Below are 19,885 nucleotides of genomic sequence, written 5' to 3' on the forward strand. Positions count from 1 at the left end.
TAATGGTGTGCTGGGGAGTACGAAACGTTTTGCGGTTTCCTCAACTCTTTTCCCCACAATTATGTAGAGAGGTCGGAGTTAAGATTGACTGACTGCTAGCTGGAGCCTTGTACTGTGTGGTGTCAGTCAAATTGTACTTTATGCAAAAGAATGCAAGGATGAGCCCTATCCTCTGTGAACTACAGGATATGAAAACGTGACTGCACGTTAAAAAAATTTAATGTAATATTTTTTTAAATACTTTCTCTATGCAGACGGTCCGGTGCAAAGGGGACAGAGTTTGTAACCATGACTGTCACGGAGCTAAGATGGAAACATCTAGGTGCAGGCTAAATGGATGCAGATATGTCCCCCATGTCTCACAAATATATATTTGTTTAGGGTGCATGACACTAATGTTAGAAATTCTGAAAGAAGTAAAACTTTCCCTTTAAGAAATGCATAATACTGTGTATGCAAGCTACCCTGCTGCAAAAATGATTCAACTTTGTTATAGTCACTATTTCCCTAAATTAAATCAACCCCATTTGGTCACATTAATTTGAATAAATGATTTTTTTTTCCCCCCCACCCCACCCCACCCTGCCTGCTGACATTGGCGGGGAAGGAGCAGATGCCTAGCCTGAACTAGACAACAGGTAAGTAACGGAAGGGGCTTTTAACCCCTTCTTCGCCACAATGGAGGGGGGTGGCAGAGGTGGGCACTATAGAGAGCTATAGTACCAGGAAAAGCACTTCATTTTCCTGGCACTGTAGATTCCCTTTAAGCTACCTTAAGGCTTTCGTGTGTGTGTGTGTGTGTGTGTGTGTGTGTGTGTGTGTGTGTGTGTGTGTGTATGTATATATATACTCCTATTGTCCACCATATAATGTAAAAGAAGACAGTGTTTTTTTGTTTTCTGCAAAAAAAAATAAAAAATCCTAAAATAGAATTTGTTGCTAAACTTCTCATCTAACAATATAATGGAATTTAGAAATGTTACTAGAACGTTTTTATGTAACAAGTTATGTTTTATAAAATATTAAATAACTGGTTCAAAAACATACATGGCCTTCAATGTCGGTATTCTATGGGGAGGGGGATGAGGGAAGGAAGAAAATTGCAACAACCCATTATGTTTCCTATGTAACATGGATACATTTGTAATGGTGTGGGTGAAACACAATCCAGCAATTTTAACATCTTTATAGAATTGTTTTTTTAATTTTTTTTATTCTTTCTGTGTGCCTTTTAGTGTATTACGTCAGTAATTGCACAATGAACAAAACGAAAACAAACACAATAGTTGCATTCTTGATCAAGAGACTGTCACAGCTTTAGGACACAGATGTGTGAATTTTACAGATTTGGACGGTATTCAAATTTATATCTTTTTTTTACACAATGGATTGATGCTTCCTATGAATTTTCCTAAGCCAGTTTACAATATTATAGAGTTGGTCCAATTCCCCAGTAATGAGGTAAACTGTCTAGCAGTGCTTTGCCCCCTTATCTAGGTCCAGAGCTGCGGAAGCAGTGGCCGTCACCAGTGACTGACGTTCTGTGCAAAGTAAATTGCAAAGAATTGACGTTAACAAGCCTGGATCTCTATTTCCGATCTGGCTGATATCGCAATGACCATTCCAGAGGTGAAATTGCACATACATGGGGCTTGGAGTGTCCTATTAAGCTTACACATACTATTCATTGATACAGAGGTTGAGCCCCCTGGTGAGGGGGCTCAAAGTGGACACTAGTTTATAATTGTATTTATTGTATTCTCTCCATCTCTAGAGACCTCTGTGGCTCATGCCTAAATACATTCTATAATCGGTTTTGCTGTCCTATACATTTTGAATGGCATACATTAATTTTGAGTTGGGTAGCAGTACATTATAATAGGCTGGAAAGAGCTTGTCCTCCAGTTGTTGTAAAGCTGGAGACCTCATGGTTCTTGGAACCACCATGTGCACACTTGTGTGTGGATCTCTCACCAGAAAATCAAGGCTTTTTATGTTTGCTGCTTATATTAAAGTATCTAATAAAGATGAAGCCAAATGACCATCCAGATATAATAGAGTAAGGACATGTGAGGGGGTAACCCTTACTTAGATAATTGGATAATGAAAGAGAGGTCTGTCCCTAGATAGATAAAATTAAAATGTAAATATTTATTTTTAATATACTAAAAAAGAAATAAAACACATGAAAATAATAAAGTGAGCCTAGGTCTAAATAATAGGCGAGAGGAAAAACTTAACAGACACACTGGGTAAAGATTAGCTCGGGGGTAGGATTAGCCAAATCGAGTTCTAATGGTGCTAAAGATATAAATATGGTAGAGTCAAAACCAGTAGAGAGAAACTCTGTAGCCCATCTGTTGATACAGGTAATATAATATAGGCAGTAAATTGTATCTCATAGGGATCTTGTGTGCCACCTGACACTGTGTTGCAAAACTACAGGTGGCCGATAATGCCAGTGTGGCGATACGTCTCAACGAAGTGTATAATTGGCTTTGTATCAGATGCAAACTAAAGGATTTACCCAGATATAAAAGCCAGAAAATGATTATGGCGGCAGGATCAGGTAAGTATAAACAGAGGACATCGTAGACAAACTGGTATAATTGTATAGTATTAACTCATTCACTGCCTAATAGTTTGGCGGTAACAGCAGGAGAGTTTTTTTTTTTTTAAGAGACATTTTTTTTTCAAGGGCACCTATATAGACACATAAGACTAGGTAACTCACTGCCTGGTAAACTCTGCTGATAAGATGCCGGCTGACACCTGTATCAGCAATCGGGAGGTTCTTGAGAGGAGGTAAGACTGTCTGTACCTTCGAGGGCACCTATCTAAAGTCAAATGTCTAAGTGGCTGCCTCAAATGGATAACAAGGAGGTTCTAGAGAAGAGGTAAGTCTGTCTGTGCTTTCGAGGGCACCTATCTATAAACCAATTGCTGTCTAACTAACTGCCTCGAAGAAAGAACTAAAAGTCCGATGAGCGTCCCCAATTGCCTAAATCAGATTATCAAACTAGGTACTGAAACTCGAGGAAAAAGGTGCTCAGTAAATGAAGGTGGGTAAGTAGGGTCAAAAGGATAGGATGAGCCCCGACGTGTGTACCGGTCTGCAGCTCCTCAGGGGGAATTTTAATTTTATTTCTATCTAGGCTTTCTGTATCCAATTATATTAAAGTCTTAAAGTAACAGCAACTTCTGTAAAATATTGTACACTTATTATTCTATAATAATATTCTAACTCGCGCAGCATGGCAGTCTGTCATAGTTTTAAAGGTGAACTGGCAGTTTTCTGGAATCTTCGTCATTAAATAAAACATTTGAAATCACCTTAACTTGTTTTTTTAAACCTTTTTTTATGAGATGCTCGGTTTATTTAGCAAATGACATCATAATCCAGTTCAGACAAGCAAAGCCAGTACAAACAAAGCAGATGAGGAGCAGAAATAGAAACATGGTACAGAATGCTTTTTTTTGTTTGTTTTTGTTTTGTTTTGTTTCCTGCAACAACAACAAAAAAATATTTATTGAAGTGCTTTTTATTAAATAAGAGGTGTAAAACTGTAAAAGGGTAGTCGCCTATGGACTGTGTGTGCTGTTTCCACATTTTTTAACATAACCATTTGATACATCTCTCCCATTGTTTCATTTTTCTTTTTTTCTGTATGTTTTATCTATGTATAGTGCTAGTGTGCAGAATCTTTGCAGCGACGGCCCATATTGTCTCACAAATCAAGAAACATTCTAAGGTTGATAATATTTGAACCTAAGCATGTTACTTTAAAATTTAGATTATGAGCCATTCTTTTCAAAATCAAACTTTTTTTTTTTTATATTATTTAAAGCTGTGTTAAAGGAACACCACTGCCCATAAGGGCAAAAAAAAAAATCACTGTTGAGTAGATATACCCCAATGAATAATACATGCTGTTAAGACACTCACTGCTTAAATAGATGAAACCGCCATTTAGCTGATAATCCCTTTTTGTAGAAATGCAGGCTTTACACAGCCGACCGCCAAACTCCCGAACCCAGTGTAAGGGAATGCGGTAACTCACGAACACAAAATCAGCCGAACTCCTTTCATGGCTAAAATAGACAAAATGCGCTTTCCAAGTAATAATTCCCCCCCCCCCCCCCCCCCCAAACGAGACCAAGCTCCGTCTTGAGGGTGAAACAGGATTCTGTTTAATGGGGGCTACCTGCCTGGTATTTATGCAGGTCTCCCACCTGGTGGACACTCCCCTAGGGGACCAGATTGAAGACTGTAACACATATTGGACAGTAGCCAATCGCAGTGGCTTAGGTATAATCACTCCTGTTTACACACACAAATCCCTCCTCTCTATCCTGGAAATAATTGGGAAGAAACTAATTATCTCCAGGGATAGAGGCAAATCGCCATTTTAAATACAGTAATAAAATTACATAAAAATACATAAATGTGAAAATACTGAATGTATGTGGTTCGTGTAACGTATCCCCAGATAGCCTGGATCTGAGTGCACATTTCTACCGAATAGCGCTCAGATCCAATGTACACAGTTCAATCACCATGGAGTCAAAGTCTCTCACGTCTTTCGGTACGATTGACTCCATGGGACGGCTATCTGGGCGAAGTTCATACGTACGTTGCAAGCTCCTGAACGGACCGGTGTTCGTATGCCTCGACGAAATAGAAGGCGGGCGGTAGTTTTCAGCGGTGTTCGGTAGAGAAAGTGTCTGTTTTTAGTTCGATAGAATCCTCGCCGAACACCGCTGATCTTTCTCGTGTTCCAAAATGGCTGCTGCCTCATGGTCGGCATACGAATGGCGACCACCTGTACGGATGGAATGGAGAGGTGTCTGCGGTTAACCAACGTTCTAATTGGGGCCAAGGGGTTAGCCAGCAGCACACTCCTCTCCTGAGTGACCGTCCGTTCGGTAGTTTCAATTGGTATTTAGAGAAAAACACGAACAGGGGCATACGGACAGGAAATCAAACAAAATAAAGGCAAACAGACGAACCAGCAATCTTAGTCTGTACAGATGGCTCTGTCACACATGCATTCATTTTTCATGCATGTATTTATTGGGGTATATCTTAATAGAGCTTGCAAAAAACGCATCTTACGAAGCCTTAGCAAGCCCTCCCCTTTTGTTCATGCAAGAGACTTTGTCTCCTCACATGGAAATAACCAATCAGAGGCTTCTCAGATGGAGACGCTTCTATATTGGTGGCCACATGGATATGCATGGACCATTGTGTGTGAAGACTTTAGAGTTTTAACGATTTGCATCTATTAGTGGTCAGTCTGACAGCCATTAGAGATGGCAAAGTTTTTTTTACATTGACAGCGAAAAGGGATCAGGTCTGAGCACGAAATCCACTAACACTGCTTGGTGTCCTTTAAGGTTTCAGTCCACATCGATCCTGTGGACATAATACTCAATACACACACACACAGAGATCATTGTCCCCATTGAACAAACCTGTATAATTGTATAGGTAATTAAGGGTTTTTGACTGCTTGCAATATATCCTAACTTTATTTATTGTAATTTATTTTCTTTGGGTTTTCTGAGCAGGGATGGACAACCTTCAATACTGTATCTGATGTGATGTATATCTTGTGACCGGCTGGCTAAGAGTCATAGGTGTCATTGCCCATGGCAGTTTAAAGGCATGAAATTTGCCTCTACTTGCCATTAACATTATTATATAACTTAACTGGCATGCCATATGTCTGCATCGCATGTGAGTTTACAGCAAGGCTTTTTCAACAGTTTATGGTTTGACCAGCAGGTATTCTATATGTAGTAATGTATCTGTAGGTATTGGGTAGGGTGGAGTAACTACGTCTGCTGTTTCTGAATTCATGTAATCGATTGCGTTGCTGTTCTCTCTCCGCACCAGATCTTAAAACCTTGTGCTCATTAGACTCTTTTAGAAAGTAGTAAAAAGGAGCTTCACAGACGTATGGGACACTGGGAACATCTTCTGCTTTTCCCCCATAAGTTAGCTGGCATTGTAAGTCTCCGTAACTGGGATATAGTCGGCACTGATGTGAACCACAAAAATGTCTTGTGAATCCCACCAATGCATGGTTATGCCACTGTTTCTGTTAAACTGTATTTTAAGCCCTAAACTTTTTTTTTTTTACTTTTTTTAAACAAACTGAAAAGCCGCTTATTTATTTCTGAATTTCTACCTTCCCTCAAAAAAAACACTATTTTCATCCCAGCTGTCTCTCTCTTAAACCACGTTCCTTTCATATGGCTTCCTGTTGTGGCTGCACCTCAGCACATCCAGTAAATGCTTTCTTTTCCCAACATACTGACACATGTGTTTAACCAGGAAATTCTAAGAGATGAAGGGATAACCCAGTGGTGGTTTCATGTTAACAGAAATGTTGGCACACCCTAACTGTTATATAAAAAAGCTTTTTGTTGTATTAACACGTGAGTGTGTGTTGAATTTGGACCACAAGGGAGACCCAAATCCCAGTGCTTATTGCCGTTACAATGATTTTTAAAATGTAAACTCTGAGAACTGTCAAACTTGTAATTAAGGTGGATTAGAACATCTAGTTATTGTCACCATGCAACACATGTTTGTTTGTTCCTGCTAATTATTATGTCCTGGTGTGTGTGTGTGTGGTGTGTGCTAATTGTAGGATGTGTGTGTGGTTTGTGCTGATTGATTGTAGGATGTGTGTGTGCTGACTGTAGGATGTGTGTGTGCTGACTGTAGGATGTGTGTGTGCTGACTGTAGGATGTGTGTGTGCTGACTGTAGGATGTGTGTGTGCTGACTGTAGGATGTGTGTGTGCTGACTGTAGGATGTGTGTGTGCTGACTGTAGGGTGTGTGTGTGCTGACTGTAGGGTGTGTGTGTGCTGACTGTAGGGTGTGTGTGTGCTGACTGTAGGGTGTGTGTGTGCTGACTGTAGGGTGTGTGTGTGCTGACTGTAGGGTGTGTGTGTGCTGACTGTAGGGTGTGTGTGTGCTGACTGTAGGGTGTGTGTGTGGTGTGTGTGCTGACTGTAGGGTGTGTGTGTGGTGTGTGTGCTGACTGTAGGGTGTGTGTGTGGTGTGTGTGCTGACTGTAGGGTGTGTGTGTGGTGTGTGTGCTGACTGTAGGATGTGTGTGTGGTGTGTGTGCTGACTGTAGGGTGTGTGTGTGGTGTGTGTGCTGACTGTAGGGTGTGTGTGTGGTGTGTGCTGACTGTAGGATGTGTGTGTGGTGTGGTGTCAGAGTGCATGTTGGGAGTCTGCAATGCACTTACGCACTAGATTGTGCCAGATTCTGTAGATAGGTCTGCAATTTTAGCAATAACCCTCCTGCCCAAACACTGCCCTCTCACTTGTATCCCTGATGTTTGCACGTGGTGGGGCTAAATGCCTAAACTGCCTGCCTGGCGTCTGGAACTGCATGTCCCGGGCATCGGGCATTACAAATTCTACATCCTTGATTTACTTCCGGTTATCCTCTTTACTTTCTTGGCCCTGCTGAAACAAACTTGCAATCTTGGATTATGCCCCTCTATTTCCTTTGTTTTTATTTAAAAAAAAATTCTCTTGTGGTGTGTGATCTCTGGCAGTGTTTGACAATGATTGCTTAAGCAGCAAAGTTCTATTTCAATTTCTAAGCTACATTACCCACAGTCCACCGGTCAAAACCATTCCACCAAAGACATCATGGAAAGAGTAAAACAAAATTGCGGCACCCACATATTGAGATCTGGTGCAAAGAATAGACTGTAATAGATATAAATAACTATGGTGGCTCTTTTTAGACTGAATTTACAGAATGTTATGCACTATGCCAGTTTGATGTGAATACCGTATTTATTGGCGTATAACACGCACCTTTTCTCCCTGAAAATAGGGGGCAAATGATGTGCGTGTTATGCGCCGATATACATATTTTTCGCTCCATAAGACGCACTTTTTTCCCCCTCAAAAGTGAGGGAAAATGTCTGTGCGTCTTATGGAGTGAATGTGAAGGTTTACTTACCTGTCTTGAAGCGTGGGCCGGTGTTCAGCGTGCACCGTGGTACTGGAACTTCAATTTCAGGTTCCGGTTTCCGGCAGGATTGAAAGGAAGTGCGCACTCAGTGTGCACACTTCCTTTCAGTCCCGTCGGAAACCGGAACCTGAAATTGAAGTTCCTGTACTGCGGTGCACACTGTGAAGCCGGCCCACGCTTCAAGACAGGTAAGTAATTATGGGACAAGGGGAGGGAAAGTGCACTATGGGACAAGGGGAGCGGGGGACACTTTGGGAGGGGGGAAGAATACTATGGGATGAGGGGGGAATACTATGGGAGGGGGGGGAGAATACTATGGAAAGGGGGGAACACTATGGGATGAGGGGGGGGGGGAAATTTCCTTCTTAAAATGAGGTGCATGTTATATGCCGATAAATACGGTATGTTGTTGCTTCATAAATGATAAGCTTCCTGTAGCAGTGTACGGAACAAAGTGAAGTGTATTTTACTACATATAAAGAAAAACTGCTAAATATATTATACATTTTTCCTTGAACACTATTTACTTTACTTCTTCAGTTGGCATTCTCATTACGTTAGTGGTTTGTGACATTGCTAACTTTTTTTTTTTCTCTCTCTATAATCTGCCTTGTATTCATTAAAGCCATTCATAAATTTATTCTAACAGTAATTCCTTGTCAGTGACTCAGAAATGTGCTTTCTGTGCTGGGAAGGTCAGGAATTTATGGAAATACATTTCTTGACTTTTTGTGGCTTGCTTGTTAATGTGTGGTCTAATGCTACACGGTGAGCTGACTTCACTTTAACAAGTTCATACATAGGTACATAGTTGTCTATGTAGTGGTCTATGAAAAAAAGACTAAAGTCCACCAAGTTCAACCGTGAAGCCCATTCTTGTTACACATTGATTCAAAAGAACGCAACAAAACTTTATAATTATGTCACAAAAAAGGGGGGAAATCCTTCTTGACTCCATAATGACAATCTGATTTATCCTTGGATCAACAACATGCATATCAATATCATAATATTAAATATCCTTGAATATTCTGTTTATGAAAAAAGAAAAAAAAAAAGCATCCAAGCTGTTTTTAAACTTCTTTATAGAATCTGATAAAACATCTTAAAGGTGCACTATAGGGTCAGGAACACAAACATATATGCTTGGCTGACTTCAGAAGTGGTGTTCTGAATCAATCACAATGCTTTCCCTTAGGATTCACTGAGACTGTCAAGGAGGCAGATCATGGGCAGAGCCAAACAGCAGCTCCTCATAGAGATAGAAAGATGATTGTAGGAACCGCACTCAATCCCAGCAGCCCCCGGTGCTCTGGAACAGGACCAGGACATGTTAAAGCACAAAAAAAAAATTCCCAATCACTCAGTGTTAAAGCTGCAGGCAGATTTAATGAAACAAAAAAAGCAGCAACGTTTCAACCTTCTGAGAGGTCTTTTTCAAGCTAACACCACAAACCAAGCATCAGTGCATATATAGCAAGTAATGCCAAGGAAAAGGTCAAACAATCATTCACTTAACATAAATCAATAACACAAAAAAGTACAGATCATGGAAAATATATCTATAGATAAACTATATACAAAAAGCTATAACTTACCCCTATGTGCCAAAGAAGGGAGAGACCAAAGTTGGAAATAAAGATATAACAATAAAATAAATGAAAAAATCTACAGGGAATAAACGCCTGTCGTGGCGGTTAGGAATCATTTCCGGTTAGATAAAAACACAGGAAGGGCTTTTTTCCCCCTCTCTTTCTCTCATAGAGATACATTGAATTAGTCTAGTGTCTTCATGCAGAGGGTGGAGACACTGAATGGCAGTGCTGCACACTGTGCAGCACTGCCCCAGGTAGCACCTCTAGTAGCCATATGAGGAGTCGCCAGTGGAGTAATGTAAACAGTGCATTTTTGCTGAAAAGGCAGTGTTTACTTAAAAAAGCCTAAAGGGAATGAATGATTTATATTCACCAGAACAAATGCCATAAGCTGTAGTTGTTCTGGTGACTAGAGTGTCCCTTTAAGGCAGGTCATTCCATATATTTTTTTTATTCTTACTGTGAAGAACCATTTCCTCTGCTGTAAGCGAAAACGCCTATCTTCCACTCTGAATAGGTGACCTCTTGTCGGTTGTATATTCCTGCTAATTAACTGAATGCAAACTTTGACAGATCTGTTGCACTCTGCTTAAAAATCTCACATTTAAGTTTAAAGTTTAATTTTATAAGCTAATACATTCTATTAAGGTTGAACATTTCCCAGTTAAACATTTAGTTTTAAGATTAACTGTCCTGTAACTTATGTTTTCTTTTTTTCATTATTTTTTTTTCTTTTTTTATTTTTTCCTTCGTCCTTTGCATCAGTTTATTTTTGTTTTTTGTTGTTGTTTTTTTTAATGTTTTTATAGACTTGCATATTATGTTTGTGTTGGGAAATGTAGATGATTTGGAGAATGTGTTAATTCAGAATTGATGAGGATTCAGTGTGTTGCCTATTTAAAGTTATGCTTGATGGGGCAGAGTGTTGCAGCATTTTTAGTGTGGGGGAAAAAACAAAAACAAATTGGACCTGCCATGCTTATGCGCATGTGCTGCCCTATGCATCACTAAACTTGTACACCCACTACATCTAAATTTGCCCCACCTCTTCCTGTTTAAGACCAACACACTTTAACTGACCGACACACACCCTCACTGATAGACACAACCATTGGCGCACATACTGTTTAACCAACACACACTTTCACTGACACACCCAGGGCTGGCTTTAGGCCATTAGGCGCCATGTGATAAGTCTTCACAGCGCCCCCCCCCCCCCCCCCCCCCCCCAAGTTTCCTGTATGCAGTCACACTCTGTTACAGGCAGACAGTCACGGTTCACATGCTCAGTGTCAGGGTCTTACCTGAGGTGGGAATCCGGTAGGCAGAGCTTTGTACTCACCTTTGCAGAATACACAGTCCAAGGTGATATGGTTAGAAACCACCAGGACTGTAACTCTGTGCACAGGGGCTGTGCATGAAAGGTACTCCAATTTGCAGTACAGACAAGGACACACGCATAAGCATTGTCGAGGATAAGCCAAAGTCAGAGAATGCCAGAGGTCAGGATAAACAAGGAAGGAAGCCAAAGTCTGGAGCCGGGGTCAATCTGGAGAACAAGTATCAGGAGACAAAACAGGAACAACTCACGATCACCAGAATCAAAGAACTGGCAAAGTTCCCAGGGTAAAGCAGTGTTTAAATACACGTTTGATTATCGATCTGCCTAAGCTGAAGCACAGGTATCGGCCACAGATGGAGTCCAGCCACCTAGTGCTGCAGACACAGCCAGGAATAACATAAGATAGGATATATTCAAAAGGACAGAATCTGCTGTGGCTTAGAGGCAGTATAGTATAGGCCCAGGACACGAAGGACCCAGGTTCACAACCCCCGGTTGGGCACTTCCGGGGCGACCACGTCTGGAGTGAGAACCGTGACACTCAGTTACAGGCAGACAGTCACACACCGTTACAGGCAGACAGTCAGTCACACACACTCTATTACAGGCAGACACTCATGCATGCTGATAAGCACACACCTGTTACGTTAAAGGCAGTCACACACACAGTTGCAGTCACACATAGGCACAGCTACGGTCCTACACACAGGAAGACTGTCACGCAGACTGTCTCACACACACACACACACACACACACACACACACACACACAGAGGCAGGCAGTCACACACTCACACTCGCAGGCAGTCACACACAGACGGGGACACACACACTTATTATGGCTGGAAGGGGGAGTTTAGCTTTAGGCAGTTGGTTGTTGGGGAAGTAGGGACTTGTGCAGCAGTTACCAGGGGCTTTTGGTAGGTATTAACCCTGCCTCTGCTGCCATTTTAGCCCTGCCTCGACCTCGCGAAAAGCTCCGCTCTGTCACTCAGTAAGGCCCTGCTGCCTCAATATATATATATATATATATATATATATATATATAATTTTTTTTTTTTTTCATAGACTTGTGCGTGAATTGTCTGTCACCCGGCCATGTGTGAGCTGTGTCAGTCACGTGGCGCCCCCTGCTCTTTGGTGTCCTGTGCTCACACACCCCTAAGGCTGGCCCTGGACACACCCACTCACTGACATACACACACCTCGCCCACATGCTGATCTGACGCATACACATTCACTAGTACACACAGACACAATCTCACACACACCTTTTCTCATACTCTCAAATTATTTATTTTTAAATATTAGTTTTATTTTAATTTAAATCCACTCAGCCTCCCTACTTTTGGGAGACCTGGAGTGGATTCTTTCTCTGGGGTTCAGTGAGGATCCTTTCCCTGGGGTCCAGTGTGGCTGCTGTCCTCTTCCTGCTCTTCTTGCTCTGCTCCCTCGCACTGTTTAGTGATGCCGGGGGGACGTCCTATTCTGGCTCCCGGCATAACACATAAGGGAGTAGAGCAAGAAGAACAGGAAGACTACAGCTCCCTCGCCACCGCCATCATTCTGCAAAGCCGGACGCCTCAGGGAGGCCCATTGATGGCCAACCAACTTTTTTATTTTTTATTAAGGGATAATCATAAACTACAGCAGGCATATGACATCCATAACACTGTGACTGGGAAATACTTGTACCAAAACCTATTCATGGAGCTTAGCTTAGGTGGTTAATGGTGGTCAGCGTTTCATTTGATGACTTCTGCTACTATTCAAGACTGCATTGAATCAGACATGCGCTTGATTTATACATCTCATGGGATAGAAAGAGCAAGTCTTTGTTGACTCATAAAACTATTATTAGTGGTGAGTTATCTGGCCAACATTTCCTCCGTAGAGAATCTCATTCTCTATACTTTATTCCAGGAAGGAATCCCTCAATGTAAGCACTACTTGAATAATCTGACGTCCTGAAGTCTGTTTTTCTAGCAGAGCAGTTTATTTGTATTGATAGATGGTATTGATTTTTTGACTCTGGCTGTTTACAAACCACTAGGCTCCCCGGAGTTTCAGCACATTCTAATCCAGTAATGGCTTTTAGTACTCGCTGTTGTTCTTCTGAATTATTACTAATGTAGTATTGCGTATGTGTCTGGGGTTTCCAAATCTGTACTTGATTTTTCCATTATTTGTTGGAGTCCAAGAAGACCGCACTAAAAAGAGGTCCTCATAGGGAAAATAGGTGGGAGGAGGAGGATGACCCTGTAGTCATGGCTGCGTCCACTGGGTCATCTTGGATGAGTTTAAGTTTACTGAACAATGGAATAGATTTATAAAGGCAACAAGTGAGCATTTCTAGGGTAAATGTATTTGTGACACTGTGTGTATATGTACAAATGCACCTTATTACGTAAAATATAACAAACATTTTTTGATTAAAAGGATACAAAAATAAAATGGTAGTTTTCTCCAGTTCTTGGGTCAGACATGGCCAGTGTCTCGACAAGGCTCCATCTGTTCTTCTTTCTAATAAGCTGATTGAAAGGCATACTGTGCAGGAGGGCACGTTATCATCATCATGCTCATTCACGTAACATGGTTTCTCCAAGAAAAACATGGGTTAAGAGTGTAGTTACATAGATATTTGACGGACATGCCCATTGTGTTCTACAGCTGTGCTTATGTTGGGATACAGAGAATGTATACAACTCGTAGCTCTGGGGCAGTTACAATGGATTTGTAGCATTAATGGCATGCACCTTTAACCACTACATTTTTCTACATTGAATACAATGGAGAAAGGCTATTCGTGGTCTGTATTGACTCTCTACCCGAGCAAGCAGAGTGCTTCTTGTTATTTTTTCTGCTGCTGTTTCCTGATTAACGTCTTTTTACTTGTGATAGTGTCTTTTTCTTAATCCTGGATTTACTAATGACCGAATCAGTACATTTTTAATCAAGGGCAAAGTAAAACTTTAATGTCAATGGGATGTCCTACGAGACAACCACACATACTGTGCCATGAAATATACGTGACAAAAGGCTCTCGTAATCAATTCGCCAACACCAGTCTAACATTAAAGCTACCTTGGACAAATACTGCCAATGATCTTCAGCCTACCATGGTGGTCCAGTTATGTATTTATATGCAAGTGTTGGATGCTTATATACTTGTTCTTGGTTTTGTTTAAAAAAAAAATATATATATATATATATCTTGGCAACATATCCCTTATAGTGTTAGCGGTTATACATTGATTTATTGATCATGAATGGTCCATATTAATATAGATTTCCAGATGGGGTTGGGTGCTCAACTTTCAGATGTCACTTATAACAGATAAACAGACTACTGCTGTTCAATACTACATGTTTAACCCCTTAACCCCTTAAGGACCAAACTTCTGGAATAAAAGGGAATCATGACATGTCACACATGTCGTGTGTCCTTAAGGGGTTAAGGACACAACATGTCTGACATGTCATGATTCCCTTTTATTCCAGAAGTTTGGTCCTTAAGGGGTTAAAATCTAAATAAAAAAACGAACAGGGTCTATATTTTGTTAGTAAATGGATGAACGTGGATATGTATATTTTTTTTTCTTCAGTTCTATGTTTACATCTGTTTGATTAGTGAGGTTTTGTGTCAGTTTACATACAAGCAGACGGTACACAGTTTGGGATCTCAGAATGTAATACCAAATGACACAGACTATTGCACACCAGCAATGACTTGTACCACTGACAGACAAATGGCAGAATGAGTTCGTACATTTTCAGTTTGTTCAAATTTTGACATAGGAGAAATAGTGATTCATAAGATCAGACACTTTACAATTTTAAAGATCATGTCTCCATTATAGCATCATTAGCTGATAAGTACAACCTCAAAATTGTACTCCTGCAGCCCTGCTTAAGTGTTTTGTATTCCTAGATTGTGTTCTGCATATTACTGATGTAAAGAGTGGCTCTTTGAGTAAATGTCCATTCTGTCCACTTGAATGAATCTAACCATTCTCCTGTGAGATTTAGGATTGATGACTTGTATTGACATGGAATTACTAAGTCTCATAAATGCTAATGCTTGGATTATATTTGGTGTGTTGCCTTCCCTGCGATTCTTCTGGGGAATTAATGCTTTCTTTCTCATTTCCAGGGTCTATAATCACACCTGTGACTTGTTGGAGGATGGGCTATGCTGCACAATGGATCACATACCACTTGTGAGGTAGGACAATAGACCCTTTGGACATTCAGTCCTACTCCTACGTAATATGTTCTGTGCAATTTTTTTTGTGTGTTTGTTTTCAGTTCTTTATTGTAAAGGATCAAGGGAACAGTGGGGATACAAGATGTTCAATTACATACACTGACAAATGTTTCAACCAATATAATCTTAATGAGCAATATCCTGGAAGGGAACGTGGATTGAAATTAAAGGAACACTATATCGTTAAAAATGCAAATGTGTATCTATTGACGAAATTGAAACATACATTTTTTAAAGAAGGGAACAAAGCAGGAAAGATACTAGCAGCTCAACTTAAGTCGAGGGCCTTGTCCTCAAGGATAGCATTCATTCACAACGCAAACGGAGACAAACTTACTAACCCATTAGACGTGGTAGAAGAGTTCGGCAAATACTATAGCGGCCTTTATAATTTAGCGAATGACACGAACAACCACATACCTACTCAAAAAGATATAGATTCCTTCTTACAGGAGATACACCTACCATCCATTACTACTGAAGATTGCCAGAAACTGATACGACCATTCACTACGCAAGAAATCATAGACACCATAACTCAGCTACCGAAACATAAATCACCCGGACCGGACGGGTTCACAAACCTATATTACTATACTTTTAAAGATATACTGGCGACCCACTTGACCTCACTATTCAACAGCTGTCTCCAAACAGGAGTCATGCCCACAGACATACTCCAAGCCCACATCACAACACTCCCGAAACCGTGAAAACCCCCGACTCACTGCTCCAACTTTCGGCCAATTTCCCTCTTAATTTGTGATACTAAATTATATGCCAAACTACTAGCCAACAGGATAAACCCCATTCTACCACGCATAGTACATAATGATCAATCAGGCTTGATGGGTCGATATGGAACATGACAAAACACTCCCATACAAATTGCTACACACTATTTAGTCTCCGACACCGTATAGGAGTCAGAAAGGAATGCTATACCCTACCACCAAACTATCTGTGAAAATCTGGGACAAGGTCTTAACCACAATATCTGACAAAGGGAAATTGTGCACATATGCCCCCTTGGGGGCGCTGGAAGGGGTAGCATCAGGACTATTATTGAAGCCATGGAACACTCACGGTATCACCCTTATCAAAGACCTCTGCTCCCAGGGGAAAATGCTGCCTTTCCCTGACCTTCAGGCAAAGTATAACCTACCTACATCATTTATATTTAAATACCTGCAACTGAAGAGCATGATGCAAAATAAAGTATCAGTGCAGACCTCACTGATAACACCCTGAACGGCTCATTCCGTAACTATCTTTAACAGGTGCCTTTCCTCACCGACCAAACCCAAAGCCTTATCTGTTTGCTATAAGGCCCTGTTAGGACACACACCACCTCACTCTTTCACATATATATCCCAATGGGAAAAGGAGGGCATACCGCATATCTCGAATGACCAATGGCTCCACTCACTAAATGCTCTTAAAGGGCTCACGTCTTGCTTTTCACATGTAGAAGCTCACAAAAAAAGTAGTCTATAGGTGGTACCTGACGCCACAGAGCCTTAACCAAATATATCCCGGGTCAAGCCCTCTCTGCTGGAGATGCGGCGTAGACACGGGTACTATGACCCACATATGGTGGGAGTGTGGCTTGATTAGACCACTCTGGCTGCAAGTTCACCACATATTACGAACCACACTGGGCTATTCGACACCCCTTACAACGCTGATAGCTCTCATGCTGCTCTTCCCAACCACGTGTAATAAAGCTGCTAAGAAACTAGCCTCTCATGTCATATTAGCAGCCAGAACGCTTTTAGCCCAACAATGGAAAACCATGTATTGTCCATCACGTAAAGACAAATTGTACCAATATTATAGATACAAATTGCTTTCCTCTGAATCCCACATGAAGGCGAAGCACACAGAACGACTATGGCACCCTTGGCTAGCACTCTTATACCCCCCCAAAATAGCGGTTGAGCATCAACATATAACATTAACATATATCACCAAGATACCTATTCCAGAAAATGACACGCTCATGTAAGTTCGTGCTACGAAAGTGGCTCTCCCACAGACGCACAATATGAGATCATTTAAGACAATCATACAAAACGCTAAACAGTTGCACGATAATAATGTTGAAAGACAACTCAAATATAAGATGATGACTGTATTAAAATGTGTAAGCATATTCGATGATGTGTTCCACACTGTATGCATGTCAATAATGGCGCTGTTGTAAAAATGTTACTTAATATGCTGGAATCATTGTGTACCCCCACCCCTTCTTTCTTCTTTTTGTACCCCCTTTTCTTTTTACCTTTGCAAAATAAGAAATGTAAATCTCAAAAAATATACAAATGTGTATTCATAATTCTATAGTGCCCTAGTCACCGTTTCGGTAACCTGGTTCATTCTGGCAGGGTTAAAAAGGTAGATTTTAATTTAACTTTTCTCCCTTGCAGAACTGGTCTCCGGTGTGTATCTCCGCCTCTTTGGAGCATATGTGTGGCAATGGCTACCTGCGACAATACGTCTTTGTGAGACCAAGTGATAAATTTGGAATTTTACTCCAAATTTGCAGTAGAGCCTTTTTGTGGCAGTCAGTATGACAGACATAGACACAGCTTAACCCTGCAATGGGAATATTTTCAGCTGCAGGTTTAAAACGAAGGGTACCTGGCACCCAGACCACTTCATTGGAATAAAATGGTCTGAGTTCCTATAGTGTTTCCTTAAGGTTGGAATTTGTGACTCTGATAATCACTTATCGGAGTCAGGTAAAAGTTTGAAAAACGTAACACTGATATATGGAGTATTATTTGAGTTGGAGTAGCACTTAACACAAGTGGTGGCGATAAGAGAGAACTAAAACAAAATAGAGTGCTCTAGGTCTGCCCAGGCCAAAATCCTAATTTGTTTCTTTTTTAGGGGGGGCGGAAGGGGGATTTCATCAGTCTAAAAGCGAGATGGAATGCCTGTCTAAGATAACTGATTGAGACTAAGCTGGTTATGATTAATGGGTCACCCTGACCAAGATCGGCAAACACCAAATCCTTAATGTTTGATCACCCACCCTTTCTAGACTTTCATGCAGATCTTATGGTATCTGATATCTCTCTCTAATTTGCCAGAATCCAGGAATATATGGAAATCAAAGTAAATTTAAGACTATAGTCCAAAAGAACTCCATTGAAAAGCCTGCTAAGTCTTCAATTTTTCCTTTTTCACTTAGCAATTCAAGAGACCACCCTATCCTTTGCTGCTTCGGAGTATCTGCTTATCCCCCCTGACTAATAAAGAAACAAATCTTTAACACCAGGTTCAGTTGTTGTCACCATGGCGTCCAGGCGCTCTTGGATGTATTGAGGACTAAATCATATATAAGCAAATTTATTTTAACTCAATTTACAATTTATGTAATGCCAATGGCAATACTAGATCATAAACAAATTAACTGTAAAAGCTCAGACTGTTTGAACCTGTGAGTTGTGGTCAAAAGCAAACATACTTACCCGAAAACAACGTATTTCCTGTAGAATATTCTGCTTTGGATTCAGTGATTCCTGTAATCCAACTACTCTCCTCTAAAAGAACACTCTAAGCATGGTGCAATTCCATATGTCTGCGGTGCTTACTAACATGTGCTCTTACCACTCCATTTCTCTTTGCAAAAGTTATTAAATGTATCTGAGAGAGAATACATTAGAGGAAAACTGTCAGTTCCCTGGTAATTACTTAATCGACCAAAACCGCAAAAAAATCTCATATAACTCGCTTTAACCTTTATTTCATGCTCTGCCCTATTTTGTTTTAGATTTGTATGAACGACTTGGCTAATGACTTCACAATGACACAACCATGGCTCACACTTCTGCTTTCTCTAAACAGTCTAAACTGCCAGGTGCAAAGGATAACACTTAGAACAATAGGCGGGGTGCCAATATGGATGCACCTAGTTGTAAGATAAAGAGGTGTGGTGGGACACAGTGGGTGGGCAAGAGGGGAGAAAGCAAGCGGCAGAGGGTGTAGGAGGTGCAAGGTATTTTTGAGAAGTGGGATAGAAACCAGATGAGTACACTGCTTATGTGCAACAACAAGAACTAATGCAGCATTATTGTTTTCCTTTCAATCATTTTTGTTCAGGCCGCAAGCCAATTGGTTAATAAATACTTTCAACTTATTCTACCATTTTGAAAAATCTTGTGTATGCTAACATTGCTATTCTGTTTTGGAAATGGATGTAGGTGTAAGAAATCATCGAGACATGTTGTATGGTAATTATTAATCTTGTACATGATTGCATTTATATCGAGCCTCATCATTATTAAAGGGGCAACCTTTTCAGAACAGTGCACATTCAGGAAGGAATGTATACACCTTCACAGAGAAACCTGCCCATTCGAATTTCAGGTCGAGGAGAAATAGGTCTGTTCCTAAAGAAGAAGTAAAGCATAAAATGTCTCTAGATCTTTTTGAAGCTTTTCTTCCCCTGAATATGTGATTGGTGTTCCAGAAGAAAATATACTACTTGCTGTGTGGTTTTCTCCGTGAACCAGTCTGTGAATATACAGATTAGAACTGCAATATGACTGCTATCACTTTATAGACTGATCTTGGGGGATAAACTATTTATCCCATAAACATCTGCTGGAAAGGAATTTTATTGGAAAAGATCAGTCCCAATAAACCAGAAAGAGAGTT

General features: G+C 40.7%; 1 protein-coding gene across 1 annotated transcript in view; it reads left to right on the forward strand.

Moving 5' to 3' along the window:
• Positions 1-19,885, forward strand: part of LOC134575588 (transmembrane protein 150A-like) — a 175,582-nt gene that overhangs the window by 63,435 nt on the left and 92,262 nt on the right. The window contains exon 3 of the mRNA XM_063434907.1: positions 15,104-15,175. Coding sequence (XP_063290977.1) covers positions 15,104-15,175 — 72 coding nt within the window. The remainder of the gene's footprint in view (positions 1-15,103; positions 15,176-19,885) is intronic.

Source organism: Pelobates fuscus, chromosome 10, assembly GCF_036172605.1.
Source record: "Pelobates fuscus isolate aPelFus1 chromosome 10, aPelFus1.pri, whole genome shotgun sequence".
In the NCBI taxonomy this organism is placed as follows: Eukaryota; Metazoa; Chordata; class Amphibia; order Anura; family Pelobatidae; genus Pelobates; species Pelobates fuscus.